This window comes from Rhinopithecus roxellana, chromosome 7, assembly GCF_007565055.1.
Source record: "Rhinopithecus roxellana isolate Shanxi Qingling chromosome 7, ASM756505v1, whole genome shotgun sequence".
Lineage (NCBI taxonomy): Eukaryota > Metazoa > Chordata > Mammalia > Primates > Cercopithecidae > Rhinopithecus > Rhinopithecus roxellana.
The window spans coordinates 135,124,083-135,139,203 of NC_044555.1; the positions used below are offsets into that span (position 1 = coordinate 135,124,083).

The window sequence follows — 15,121 nt, forward strand, 5'->3', positions numbered from 1 at the left end:
TCAGGGAATCAGACCACTTGAATGCTTGTTCATCTTTGATTTGTTGTTTTGAGATATTGTAAATCTATATTTCTAGACACTGACTGAAATTGACCAAGAGGAAAACATAAATTCTTGTTGACTTAATTTGCTATTGAAAATTGTAGTCAATAATCATGAAAAGTAAATAGCTGCACAGTGCAATATTAGTTGTCTAAGAAAAGATTAAAATTCAAGTAATCTTCATTGATTTGTCTAAGACAGTAACTAAAATGAAAATCCATGACCCAATTACCATGTTAAGCAGCTAGCATAAGGTTTCACTTGTACTGTTTTATTTGAAGTCTCAGACTATTTGATGGTGCCCATTTAATGGGCAGATAAATCAGTTTGAAAGCACGGGAGTACTTTTAAAATTGCAGATGTCTAATGTGAATATGACGTAATAATATTTTTAAATGGAGTTTTGTAAAGTGGAGTACATCAGTACTTCAGTATAACAATTTAAGGTCAGAGGCTCATTATGCTTGGCGTTAGAGTAGAACATTCTGTATATACAATTTGCATTGTATGTCACAAAACTATTTAGTGCATTATTTATTTCTAAGTAATGCATAAGCATAATATTTCTTAAGAAAATATTCTTCCACTGATTGTTTATTGTGCCATTTATTGCATGATTGTGCAGTTAAGTCCTAGGGCAAAATAAATAGGAACCATCCTGGAAAATGATGGGATTAAAGTCTTCATTGTATTTTCCATAAAAATCTAATTAACAGTAATCTTGAAAAGTTGAAAATATCCTACTGTAGCACACTCCATTAGACATTTACATTTGTCATGGAGTTCTGCTGCAAAGACATGAATTTATTCTTGGATACATATGTATACATATATCTATATTTATATAGAGAGATATCTGTATTTATATAGATATCTATATCCATGTCTACATGCATTTTTATATATACTCTTCACCATAGGTAGAGGGATAGCAATTAAAATATGACTTCAGCTGACAGTACTAGCATCATGGGGAAAATCAGAATAAAGAAAGAGAAGACTTTATGACACCCTACACTTCTTGTTTTCCACAGAAATAATTCATCCAGGAGAGCAAATAGAAGAAAGGAAGAGAAACTATTTCCTCCTCCACTTTCCCCACTGCCAGAGGACCCTCCACGCCGCAGAAATGTCAGTGGCAATAATGGTCCCTTTAGTCAAGACAAAAGCAGCTCTGTGACTGGACAAATCACATCTACCAAACCTAAGAGAACTGAAGGCAAATTCTGTGCTACTTTCAAAGGGATATCGGTAAATGTAAGCATCTTGGAAGAAATACTGTAATTGTCAGATAGAAACAAGTTAACCCAGCTCATCTAACTTGATCATTTGGGGATGTTACAGGAGGAAGGGAGGAAGATGCAGTGAAAAAGTATGAGAGGCCTGTGTATACAAACACACAAACTCTCCATTATTTCTCTTTGTATAGTGCCTAGTATATTGTCACAAATAATTAGGAATTATAAATGCTACAGATGTTATTATGACACTGATAATGCTTAAAAGAATCTGCAAAGTCATTTCCACAAGGGCTAAAATCTACTGGGTAAACATGATAAATATATTAATATTTTCTCCTAGAAATATATCATCCTTCTTAGGGAAATCATTAGGCTTCTCTGATAGCAGTGAGCAACCAATGCCTCTTCTTAGGCCATTCTTTCTTTCTATTAATGATTTGAAATCTGGGAGACTTTGTGGTATAATTTTTGCCTTACCCTGTGAGTTAAGACACTTAACTCTCAACTTGCATAGTGCTAGCACTGCAACAAATTTGCTCTATGACTCTGGGCCAATCAGGAAACATCTCTGAGATAATAACATGAGTGGATTTGACTAGATGATCTATGAAGCTTCTTCTAGCTCCAAAGACGTTTGCAATTTTGTGCTCGCAGAGTCTTCTCTATTCCATCTAGGCATGAAGTCCTGTTTATTGACTCAACGGGTGAGTAAGTATAGAGAGATAACATTTCTGTATAACTTACATGATCATGGCTGAATTCAGCCATTTCCAGTCAGATGTGCCAGGACTGACATAAATGCCAGGGTTCTTGCCGTACATCTTGGCCATAGAGACAAATGACACTGTCTTGGGCTGGCCTAACTGTTTGGTCTAGGCCAATCTGACTGTGGCAGTGGAGACATGGAGCTGGCTTACAAGTGTTTTACGGCTCTGTTTCCTTTAAAATGTTTAGGTTGAAAAAAATATTTGTTTTCTTCGTATCCATCATAGCAATTTGTAGATGCATAGGTTCTCAGCACATTTATATCAGTGAGATCTAGGTGGTAATAATTATTTCATATTCAGAAGGTCCAGGATCAACTGTAAAAGATCCACATAAATATAAGAAATACATTTCACATTTGGCTTTTATCTTTAAAGTGACCCTGTTGACTATGGCAAGTGTCCGTGCATACGTGCATGCATGCACTCAGCAAACACTGACGGCACTGGGCTGTGGGGTGGAGGGACAGTATCATAAATCAGAGATAGCTCCAGTGTTCAAAGAGCTCTCAGTCTAAAGTGAGCAATGAGACATGTGCTCAAAGGACTAGAATGTAAAATAGCTGGTGATTGGTGTCTTAGGGCAGGGATAGAGACAGGTCTCTAAATGGTCCAAGGAGGATTAAAGCACTTCTGGCTGTAGGCATAAGGTAGTTTTCCTGGTGGAGGAGGCGTTTCCTGAGTTGGTCCTTAATAGATGAGTAGGGTTTAAAAATGAAGGGAAGTGGATGAAGAAGATGTGGTCTATCCACAAAAATGGAAAAGGGAGGAAATCCTGTCATATGCTACAACATGGATGAACCTTGAAGACATTATGCTAAGTGAAATAAGCCAGACACCAAAGGCCAAGACCATATGATTCCATTGACACGAGTTCCCCAGAGTAGTTAAATTCATAGAGACAGAAAGTAGAATGGGGGTTGCAAGGGTCTAAGGCAAAGGGTAAATGGGGAGATACTGTTTAATGGGTACAGAGTTTCAGTTTTGCAAGATGGAAAGAGTTCTGGAGATTGGTTGCACAACAGTGTGAATATACTTAACATGACTGAACTGTACACTTAAGAATGGTTAAGATGATAAATTTTATTATATGTGTATTTTACAATTTTAAAATTTTCAAAATGCAACGAAAATAATAAGTTGAATACATTATCACAAGGTGGTAAAAAAAAAAAAAAGAGAGAGAGAGAGAGAAATGAATGGAAGGCTTTTTGAAATCCAAAACTTCACATGTCTCAAATCAGGAAAGTGAAAAAAGCAAGGGCATGTTCAGTTCGGTTGAAACTAAGGTTCATGGAAGGGAACAGTCACTGATTGCACAGAAAGCTGCAGCCAAATCAGGTAGGGCCTTGAATGCCAGCAAAGGAGCTTCAGCCTGGAGTTTGTATTTGAGTGCAGGGCAGGGAGATGCTAGGAAATTTGTTCAGGAAGTGCAAGCTAGCAGACAGCAGAATGAGGGTGGAGGCAGAAGCTAGCTCAAGGGCTGGGAGTCCAGACAGGAGACTCTTTGTTAGTCTCAGTGAGAAGCCGTGAGGGCCTGCATTTTGAGGCTTTGAGGGAGAAAGGGACAAATTCGAGAGATATTGGAGAGGTACAATTAATAGGAGTAATTAACTCCAATTAACTGTTAATTAAAGATGAAACAGAGCAGTGGTTTTCAAAAAGAGTTTTAGGAGCATTATCATTGTTCAAAATGAAATAATTTACGGAACTTCAATATATAAAGCTGATTAAAGCAGAGCAGCTCAGGTGAAAGGAAAGGTGGGGAGTCTCTACCTTGCCAGTTTCAGTGCCCCTAGCCCAGATACTACTGCAGTTCCCTGTGTAACTGTGCCAAACTCAGTTTGGAAGCTCTATTGACATTGAGAAATTCAGCTTTGATAACAGGGAAGACCATCCTGCCATTAACAGAAACAGAAAACTGGTTTGATTAGTGATTTGGTTTGCCAAAAATTTGAGGTGCTAATGGCCATGTTGGTGGAATTGTCCAAAGATGGTTACTGTAGGCTGGAGCTTTGGAGATTGGGTAAGATTGAGGTTTCCATTTGGGTGTTACCTACTTATTGTTGAATCTGTGCCAACAACACACAAGGTTGACAGATCATATCAAGAAAGAAGAGATCTGCAGAGTGAACTTTGGGGAACATCAACCTTAGAGAGATACCAATTCAGAAGAGCAGAAGAAAGAGGAGGCACCGTGGGAAGTATGGTCAGAGAGAGAACAGTCAGGAGAGTCCTACAGTTGCTGGGGGCGGGAGGGCAGAGTCGGCCACTTGAACACAGCAGGTGGTCTTGTGATACCACACTGTCACATAATTACAAATCTTACCACCTCCTTTCCCCATCCTCTCTATAGCAATGACGGTTCAAAGCAAAGCCCTTGTAAGTATTTTACCCATTTGATTTTGGCCCTGGTAGAAATGAGGCTTCACCATCCCAAGATTTCAAAACAAAATAGAGACAAATTCACATTTCATTTAGCTAGAAACCAATCAAGTGCCTCACATGAACAAAAGGGCTGATTCAACCTCAGTTCAGCCAGGGCAGGGATGATTAGAGTACAATTTCCTGGTATTTTGCTGGACTGTATCCGGTATTTTGCAGAGTGACCTGAGGACGTTACTTACCCTAGAGAAAGCTTCTGGGTTGGCTCCCGTATCAAAAATACCCACATCAGGGTCAAGGGATTTATTTAATATCTCTATCTCTCCCTCTCTTCGTCCATGCATCTCTTCCTTTCTCCCTCCCTCTTCCTCTCTCCTCTCTATATTCTTCCTTCCCTTCTCCCTCACATTTACCACTGGATTTAGACCTTTGCTGTGGCTGTCTTAATGGGATGGTGGAGCTATGTAATCACAGCACCCGATTAGCTTGATGTTTGGTGTCATCATAGAATAAAAGCTGGTGATTCATGGTGTTCATAAAATATCCAGGGTCACCTATTTATCCTCAAGCTGTGTGTATTGTTTTCTTTTTCTTTTTCTTTTCTTTTCTTTTCTTTTTTTTTTTTTTTTTTTTTTTTTTTTTTTTTTTTTTTTGCCTTCTTTCTTAACGTGCTTGACATTCAAAGCATTTATGACAAGATGTTTTAAAAAGCTGGACCTAATGGAAACTATTTGTACTCCTTTTTCCCAGGATGGAGACACTCCAAAAAAGGCATCCTCTGCCACCGTCACTGTCACCAATACTGCTATTGCCACTGCTACTGTCACTGCTACTGCCATTGTCACCACCACTGTTACAGCTACTGCCACTGCCACGGCCACCACCACAACTACTACCACTACCATTTCCACCATCACCTCTACCATCACTACTGGCCTCATGGATAGCAGTCACCTGGAGATGACATCCTGGGCGGCTCTGCCCCTTCTATCCAGCAGCAGCACTAATGTCCGGAGACCCAAGCTCACTTTTGATGACTCGTATGTTGTTCCAGATTATCATGGACAGTTTGGAGTAGTGAATGGGGGATGGGGGTAGCGTGGCTTTTTTAGTGCTATGCATGTGTCACCCCAAATAAGACCTCAGCATCAAATCCTATACCCTTAAAAGTACACCCCACCTGCTGCATACACACTCACCACTCTGTCCCCACCAAGAAATGTTTTTGTACCATTTTAATTATGCAGCATTGTTACTGTTCCAAAGGCAGGTGCAAAGGCAGGTTGTTTTGTCCTTTCCTATCCATGTCCTCACATATAACCAATACACAGATTTATAGCCAGGTTTTGTTTGATCTATTTGGACAACTGTAATGGTTGGGGTTGGAGGATGTGGTTATTTATCCTAATGGGCCATTATGTACTTCAGATTTCATTTACAGTATTATTTCAAGGTTGGTTATGATATGAATGACAGCATTAGTCTGCCTTTTTCAAGGCATTATATGGGAATAAATTTATAGCAGAAAAGGTTTGATGATTCAGTCTTTTAATGAAAAGATGAAGCATTGGTTTCTGAAAGAGCTTGTTTTGTTTATTTAGGGTTCACAATGCTGATTATTACATGCAAGAAGCTAAGAAGCTGAAGCACAAAGCTGATGCGCTGGTAGGTTCCCTTTTTCTCATTGCTTTGTTCCCATTAAGGATTTATGTTTCAAAAGCAAACAAAGAAAGCACTTTTCCAAACAAATTTTCAGTAGCACAGCCCACACCTGCCTGTCAACACATTGCTGCCCTGACACAAGGAGATTTGAGCTGGTGAATTACTTAGCTCTGTAATTTCCAAAGTTCTCAGGGCTTGGTTATCATGTCATTTGTTTTCCCACTGTTCTTCCCCTTGCCCCAACTTCAGAAGCTCAATGGCATATACCATAGTCATTATCTTTCAAGTGAATTTGAAATGACTTATGAAACTTCCCTGGAAATGATGCGCTTTTTGGGTCCAGTAAGCCAGAAGTCATGTGAGAATGTGAGAGTTGTTTAGAGCTGTCTAAATGGCCTCAAAAATTGGCTTTGGGAAAACTAGGCCTGAGGAAAAACTCAGCTCCTTGCTGCATTTGATGACATGTTTTCAGAGTGAGCCCCACAGTTAGGCTGGGCCCCCAAGCAGAGAAAAGAAATGCTGTCATCTGGATTTCTCAAGATACTTTACCCAGCTGCCTCCAAAGGTTTTAGCCACCTAGATCAGTGATAAGCTCAACATTTTGAGTTGTTTGATTTGGTTGAGGCTCCTAACACTGGGTCTCAACCACACATCACATGGGAAGCTTTAGAATAACTCTGATGCCTACCCCATATCCCGGACCAATGAAATGAGAATTTCTGGGACTGGGACCCAGGAATGAGTATTAAAGCTCCCCAGAAGATTCCCAAGTGCAGATATTTGAGAACCACTGTCCTAGGGAAGGCCCTAAATTCAGGCTTCTCACTTTGACTAAACCCCATTGGGTTAAAAAATAGCATCCTCAAACATTGCATTGTGTCCCGCTAGGACTTAGTTGTCCCAGTAGTGTTTTATACTGGGAATGCTGTGATGAAATACCATGACTAGTATGTGGCCAACATCAACTGTCCATGGTCCTTACATCTGCCTTTTCCCTACTTTCTGTCATTTCCCTGCTGTGGTACAAATTGCTTAGTGTCTCCAGGTAACCTTTCTGTGGTGTAAATTGTTCCTTAGAAACAATTTTCCCCTGCTCCTGCAGACAAAAATGACAAGGCAGGCTGGGTGCTAACTCCATTGGAGATGCCAGGACAACTGTACCTGTGACCATTGTATCGGTGATGAGAGATTTGAAAGGCACTGGATGGCAATGCTGCTGCCTCAAAGACCAAAGGTTTTCTCTAAATGTCCTCAATTCTATGGCACTACAGAGCACTCAGGTGCTCCTAGGGTTTGCCATCTGTCAAAATTGGAGTTAGGGAGCATACACATGTTCCTTTGACAAGCTGTTACATGAGCTGATGAAGACTGGGATGTACACAGGAGACCATGTAAATGAAATGTTTGAGGAACTGAGAAAAATCAGTGCCGCAGACATATATACATATAATTATGAACTAATAACACTACATTCCAAGGTTGTGTTTACATATATGTCTTTCAAGGGATCACATTTGGTCTAATCCATTTAGAATATGCATTCCCAATTGGGGAGACACTGCCCCTATGGGGGCAAAAATTGGTTTTGGAGATGGGGTGAAAAAGTTTTAGTTATTGCAATGGGGTGTGACCCTCCAGGGGGCCACAGGGCATAAAGAGAGAATAAGTATATTTTTTGTATTAAAATTTCATTGGGGGTACGTGAAAAAATACAGTGATCCCTCTGTATCTATAGAGGATTGGTTCCAGGACCCCTTTGGACACCAAAATCCTCAGATGCTCAAGTCTCTGATATAAGATGGCAATTTGCATATAACCTGTTCACATCCTCTAATATACATTAAATCATCTCTAGATTACTTATAGTATGTAATACAATGCAATGCTATGTTAAGAGTTGTTATAATGAGTTGTTTAGGGAATGATGACAAGAAAAAGTCTGTATATGTTCAGTGCAAATGGAGCCATTCATTTTTTTCTGAATATTTTTGATTTAAGATTGGTTAAATCCATGGATGCAGAACCCACAGATAAAGAGGGCTGATGGTATCTTAAAAATTTCTTGGTGGTGGGGGGGTGATATTGAAAAAAAAAAGGTTGAGGAACACTTAGAGGAATGATATTTTTGCTAGGCTTATGTGTATATTAGCCTGGGAAGCATCCTTATAGTTTAAGCCACTCATTTTATGGATGGGGAAACAGTCCCAGGGGTGGGGCATAACTTGGCTATTAATTGGCACTATGGTCATGTAATTTTCTGTCTGGACATCAGCTACTCCTAGGGAAGAAGGGCTTTAGGCTAGGTGATCTTTACAGATCTCTCCAGCTATTGGGTTATGAATGAAAAGTCACTTTCAGAAATCAGGATCTAAGAACAATTTCCAAATGGGAGAGCCAGTGAAGCCAGATGACGTAAGGAAATTATCTTGTAAGGCAAAAGAGAAAGGACCTGGTTTGCATATATGTATACAAGTTTTCACGAAATCAGCTTGAATTTTATTGAAACCGGTATTTCTCCGCAGTAACTTACAGAAAGAAAACCACAGAATTCCTGCAGCTCATAAAAGCTGAAGAACATTTATTGTAAAAAGTCATTTACAATAAGAGATTCTGCAGGACCTGTAGCTAATCATTTTATGGTTGTACTTAATCCTTTGCTAGAGACAGCTACTCTGCCATTTTGAGAATTGAAACTTTCACAGTTGCATAGAAAATATTTTGATAAAAGGTATACAAGAAAATTAAAATAGCTAAATCTGCATTATATTCCTTCTTTTACATAAAATACCATATTAGTGGAATTCTTACATCCTGCTATCAAAAATTGAAAATGTTAAATCCTGTTATAAAATACTCACTATAAAAGTGTCATATATAATATTCATTACACATAAAAAAGAAATCAGTATGTCTAAGTCAGTTTAATCATGACCATTATCAGAGCTAAAACCTTTGCAATAAAATTTTACTAAACTAAAATATTTAGTAGTACTATATTTTTTGGCTTTTTGACACACTATTTCAAACTATCATTTACAATGAAAGTGATGTGATTATTGTCAACAGGCATACTACAGCTTCCCGTTTTTCATGACAATAGCATCAATTTGTTAATCTTCTCCTGAGAGTAAAGTTGATGTGCTCACAAAGAGTTCTAAAGCAAAAATGTATGTGTTCATTGTCCATGAGACTTATAAAAAGCAGCCCTTAGTTGCAAGTACTGTCTATAGGACACTACAATGATGGGATAGTTTAGTAAATTTCATGAATAGAAACTAGTTGAGGCAATGATTTGGATCAGGTCCAGCAAAAAGACAACAAGAACAGCAACAACAATGCCAGGAACTACATATGACACCCTGCCTGCATTTTTCTCTTCTCAGCTAGCCTTGGTGTCATGACGATAGAACCTTAAGCTGGTAACTTCATTGTTAAGACCAATTCATACATTGTCTTCTGTATCAGGGTTTCTTAGCCTGGGCACTGCTGACATTTTGGGCCGGTTCATTCTCTATTGTGGGAGCTGTTTTGGGCATTGCAGAAGTTTATAAGCGTTCCTGGTCCCTGTTCACCAGATGCCCCCTCTCCCCAGGAGTGACAACTGAAAGTGTCTCCAGACATTGCCAAATGTTCCCTGTGGCAAGGGGGCAAAACTACCCCCGTTTCAAACCACTCTTATATGTGAAGGAGAAAACAGAGAGTATCATCTTGACGAGTCATCTTCCTGTTTCAGTTCGAGAAATTTGGCAAAGCTGTGAATTATGCTGATGCCGCCCTGTCCTTCACTGAATGTGGCAATGCCATGGAACGCGACCCTCTGGAAGCAAAGTCCCCGTACACCATGTACTCTGAGACTGTGGAGCTCCTCAGGTGAATGGCCTTTCTGCAATCATCTTCCTACACTCATTTCAGCTAGAATTAGAAGCTATGTTTTTAAAAATTTATCATTTCCACTTATTAATAATTTGTCCAAGCCATCCTCTTAGAAGTCATGATAATTAGTTCTTGCTATTTTATTAATATCATGGAAAATTTATAATTGATGGACATTGATTTTATAAATTATCTCCTCCAGAAGTTATAATGTGAGTGTTATAATTTTCAATATTCGTAACATTAAAATGGAAATGTAGTGGGTAGAAATAAGTATCATTTTACCATTTAGCATTGACTTGTCTTTTCAAAGGTGCAGTTTTATAATTCAAAAAAAAATGGTGCTCTCAGGATGTCTATTACAAACCATGTTTTCTAAGAATTTTTATCTTGGTTATTAAAAAGGGAGGGGGCACCGTTCCAACTCGGAGTTGGTGTTTAAGGCTGCAGGTGTGGAGTAGACTTTCTATGCATCTGGAATTAGGGAAATAGATGAGGTGGTAGTAGGGGCTGGCGGTACAGATGAGAGGATGAGAATAGGAGAGGGGATATTAACTGCACACATTATTGGTTTCATTTATATTTTAAATGAAATTTTCTGGCTGTTGGTCTTGGTGGTGTAGAAATTCTGGGTTATCAAAAAATTCATAGAAGAAGAGGAAGAAGAGGTAGAAGAAGAAATAATCCATTCTGGTGTTACCCAGTGATTTGCAGATATTTATACAATAATTTAATCCACCCCTGAATAGTGAATAAGCACCATCGTTCAGTAGATGGACTAAATAATCACTTTTGATTGATTGAGTAAGCAGTTTTTTACCTGAAAAGTCCTTATGTCCAGTTCCATCTGGCTTGATTAATCAATCATGCCAGGACTGGTTTATACTATCTTGCTTGTATCTGCATTAACTGTTACAAATCTGAGGATATTTGTACCTAAATCTTCAGACAAACATTGGACAGATTTAGTGTGTATATTTTCCCAGTGACACATTCCAAAAGATAAAAAGAATTTAAAAAAAAAAAAAAAAAAAAAAAAAAAGCAACTCTGCTGACATAGAATCAGAAGTTTAGTTAGAGCCACAAAAGTAGGGTGATTATAAGGGCAGCTCTAGCCTTGCCTGCTGAGCCAATCAGCCTTCTTTCTCTTTGCACTGCTCTGAAATGTAGGCACCGAGAAAAGTGTCAAGTACTTCTCCTTGACTTACTTTATATACTGTGAAAGGCACCACCACCATTCTGTAGCTTTCAAGAAGAAATTGATTGCTCAGTGTCTAGTAAAAACTACCTGTGATTTTCAAAGATACACAACATGAACATACTGGCAAAAATTATAAGGATTCAAAACTGAAGGGAAACATTAGTGAACAAACACAGGGACAATTCATGCTCTCTATTCATTCAAAAATGCAAATTAAAAAAGGCACTTTTTAAATTAACAGGAAAACGTAACAATGTTAATATCTAGCATTAAAAACTACAGCAAAAGAAGGCCTAGCAGTGAACTAGACCTCTCCTATGCAGCTGGTGGGAATGGAAACTGATTATTGTAAATTGAGGGCAATTTGGCATTGTGTAGGAAAAGCCATACAAATGAGTATTCATATCTTTTGATCCAGTACTTTAACTGTGGAAATCTGAGTTTTCTCTCCTGAAGAAAACAATTGTAAAGACTAGAACAAGTAATCGGTATGATGTTCAATTTGACATTATATATAATAGCACACAATTGGAAGCACACCAAATAATAATAGAAAAGTAATTACATAGTAGGACACTCAACAGAATACTTTGTAGCGATTGAAATACAACAATGACAGAGACTATGCAGCCACACAAAATACATTTATAATATGATGTTAAAATAAAATCAAGCTGCAGAATAACATGCACACTATAATTATGATCATGAAAAGTTTGTATATGCATCTGAACCAAACTGGAAAGGAAATGAAATCATAGCTGTAATAAGTGAGTGAGATTATGGGTGTTTTCCCTCTCTGCGTATTCTTCTTTCGTATTTTCTTTTAGGAAAACACATGCTGTCTTTAAAATATGAAAGTAAAATACAAATTTCATTTTGTGGTAAAAGTGCGATGTGAATCATTAAGTAATTTTCTTTTAATTATTTGAAAAAAGTTATTTAGGGAAAAAGCATGATTTATGTTTTATTATATGCTATTTTACTTCCCATAGAAGTTTATTTCAATGAAACCTGAAAGTCAGTGGAGAATTTACAAGCATTCACTTTAAAGTCAGTGTTTTTAAACTTTATTTTGAGGTAATTGTAGATGCACATGCAGTTGTAAGAACTAATACAGAGAGTTCCTATGTACCCTTCACCCAGTCTGCCCCAATGGGAACATCTTGCTTAACTATATTACAGTATCACAGCCTGAATGTTGACATTGATACGCTCCAAAGACTTCATTCAGATTCAACTAGTTTTGCTTTGCTTTGTTTTGTTTCCAACTTCACCATTTTTGCATGTACCCGTTTATGTCTTCTCTATTTTTTACTTTTTTAATACTTTCTGTAAATTACATGTGTGTATAATATTTTTTAATGAGAGGAATTTCAGTTGGGAATAAAATGAGTTAAAGCAACTAGGTCTTCTGGTCCATTTAAGCAATTGAAACTCCACTATCAAGTCACTTCAAATGTGGTTGCAATTAGAGGGTGAGTGTAATATGAACATAGTTTTTAGTACTGCAATATTATGTTGAAGAAATTTTTATTACTCTCTCCCCGACAGTATGCTGGCTAAAGAGAGAGAGCCCCATTTTCTTCATTCAAGTAATTATAGTTGCTCTGAGCTCCGGGAATCTGCAATAGAAATGTATTTGTGAAAACAAGTGGGGCATCACAATGACTTGACATTTCAGTGATCCAACTGTCAAAGAAAGCTAGATTTATTACATAATAAAAAACTCCTTTGCTTAATATTGCAACAAAAGAAGGGACCCACATTAAATGTACAAGTGCCTTTCTTGGAAAATGTTCACTCAACACAACTAGAGCAATAACCAGGAGAGCAAGGCGGCTAGAATGCTGAGGAGGCCAAGTCTCAGGGGGTGAGCCTAGGCTCCCCAGTGTTCTGTGGGGGAAGGCTGCTGAAAGTGAGGAGTCAGGCATGCCAGCTCAGTGGCCCTGCAGGCTTTCCATCGCCTTCTTATAAATGAGAACTTTCAACTTCCTTCTGCCACACTGAACTCCATTACTTATTCTACCACAAATACCTGTGAAATTGCATTAAAGCTCAGACAATGATTTTATGCAATGAATTGATTTTCAAGAGTCTAAATGCCCTGAATGGAATGTACTTGACTAGAAGAAAAAAAAAAAAAAGGGAACTACTCAACCTTTTATCACCCCAGTGCAGAACAGTAACAATTAAGGAGAATAGAAAGACAAAATATACAAGCATCATAAATTAAGGGTGCTTAGACCTTAAAATGCTGTGAAATCGACCTTCATTAAAAAAAAAAAAAAAAAAAAAAAAAACACTTTCAATAGGAATATATTCAAAACCTGAGCCATTAGAAAAGACCTTTTAACTGTGTGATTGAGGTCTCCCTATGCTCATGTCAGACATAGTTGTATATTATTTACCTAATCTGTCATAAACTGAACTGAAACTGACATTCTTGTCCAGCTCTCATTGAAAACCAATCATGTTGTTTAGCTACAGTGTGCCTAGAAACAGTATTTTACCAGCATTTAGACACACACACGCACACACACACAAACTCACAATAATTCCATAGCATTTTCCTAAGTCTCATGATTTCACTGCCTTCTTCAGAGTTGAACTCTGTATTTCACATGAGTCCTCTTATGACGTTTTGATCCCGATTTTGTGTGTGTTTTCGGGGAAGCATGCTTTTGCCCACATGCACTACTCAGTCCTCCTGCCCAGAGCAAATGTGGGAATAACTCATTCAGGCAATCAGAATACCAATGATTTTGGGCATTTCTGAAGGGTAATACAGATTCCACTTTAGCTTTTTCTTTCTCTCCAAAGGTATGCAATGAGGCTGAAGAACTTTGCAAGTCCCTTGGCTTCGGATGGGGACAAAAAGCTAGCAGTACTATGGTGAGTCCCATGGAGGCCACAAGGAAATTGCTGAAATGTCATAGAAGGATTTGAAAACTCCAGATCAACTTAAGCTGCTTACCCCAGATCATTACTCTTGTTTTCCATTAAACTATTAAAGGATAACTAATGGATTTCTTCAGTCGCTGACTAAACATTTACTCTCCTAATTTATACCCTTATCAAAATGGAATTTTAACGCTTGCCCCTTCCCTCTTTAGAATCTCTTTATTTACTTATGTTTCTCAATCTAACCATAGGAGAGTAACTGCAAACTGTGAATCAGCATTCTTCTTAACAGTTTATAAGTTTCACTAAGCACTGGCATTAACAGAAGCCTTTCCTTATCACCACAGCTACCGATGTTTATCACTCCTCTATTTGAGAATGTTTAAGCTGAAGAAGGACCATGCTATGAAGTACTCCAGATCACTGATGGAATATTTTAAGGTAATCCTTATTTTGTATAATTTATAGGTACATGATGATAAAATCACTAATAAGACATGACATGCATGTTATTGAATGTCAAATGCTGCCAAAGGCTTAACCTCTCTCCTCCCTGCTGGCCATGGCCGTCCTACCCCTCCTTAAGGGCTCAGCAAGGAGTTTATGTCTGATTTGATTCCAGGGAGAGAAGGCACGATAGTGCAATCCCCTGACTTTTTTCCAGACTCACCAAATGACCCTTGGCAACCTCCTGGTTGCAGTGAGGAGTATGTCACCTTTTTGCTGCTCTGTGAGGTGGGCACAACTTGTGGCTGTAGGTATGGCCAGTCTTTTGTTAAATGATAGGTCAGCCCAGGAATCTCTCAGAAGTGAGAGAAGTCACTGTGGCCACCCTGGCTCTATGTGCACGTCCACACCCCTGGAAAGCCTTTGGCCATGGGGAGTCTTGGAGTGCAGTAGCTGTAATTAAAAACAACTGATTGCTTTGGTTACCAAAACAAACAAACAAAGCCATATTGTAGGGAACTGGGGCTTTTAACTTGCAAGCACAATAAAGATAGGCAATCTCAAAATGCAAAGCCAAAATTTGAGAATGAGTCCAGGTAAAA

At 38.4% G+C, this 15,121-nt stretch overlaps 1 protein-coding gene across 6 annotated transcripts in view; it reads left to right on the forward strand.

Moving 5' to 3' along the window:
- AFF2 (AF4/FMR2 family member 2) overlaps positions 1-15,121 on the forward strand; it is a 518,440-nt gene that overhangs the window by 481,671 nt on the left and 21,648 nt on the right. For 5 of the 6 annotated variants that reach the window (XM_030933764.1, XM_030933766.1, XM_030933765.1 and 2 more), the window contains 6 exons: positions 1,077-1,299; positions 5,183-5,472; positions 6,034-6,097; positions 9,828-9,964; positions 13,992-14,063; positions 14,420-14,513. In XM_030933764.1, coding sequence (XP_030789624.1) covers positions 1,077-1,299; positions 5,183-5,472; positions 6,034-6,097; positions 9,828-9,964; positions 13,992-14,063; positions 14,420-14,513 — 880 coding nt within the window. The remainder of the gene's footprint in view (positions 1-1,076; positions 1,300-5,182; positions 5,473-6,033; positions 6,098-9,827; positions 9,965-13,991; positions 14,064-14,419; positions 14,514-15,121) is intronic. The other variant, XM_030933767.1, reaches the window with a different exon arrangement.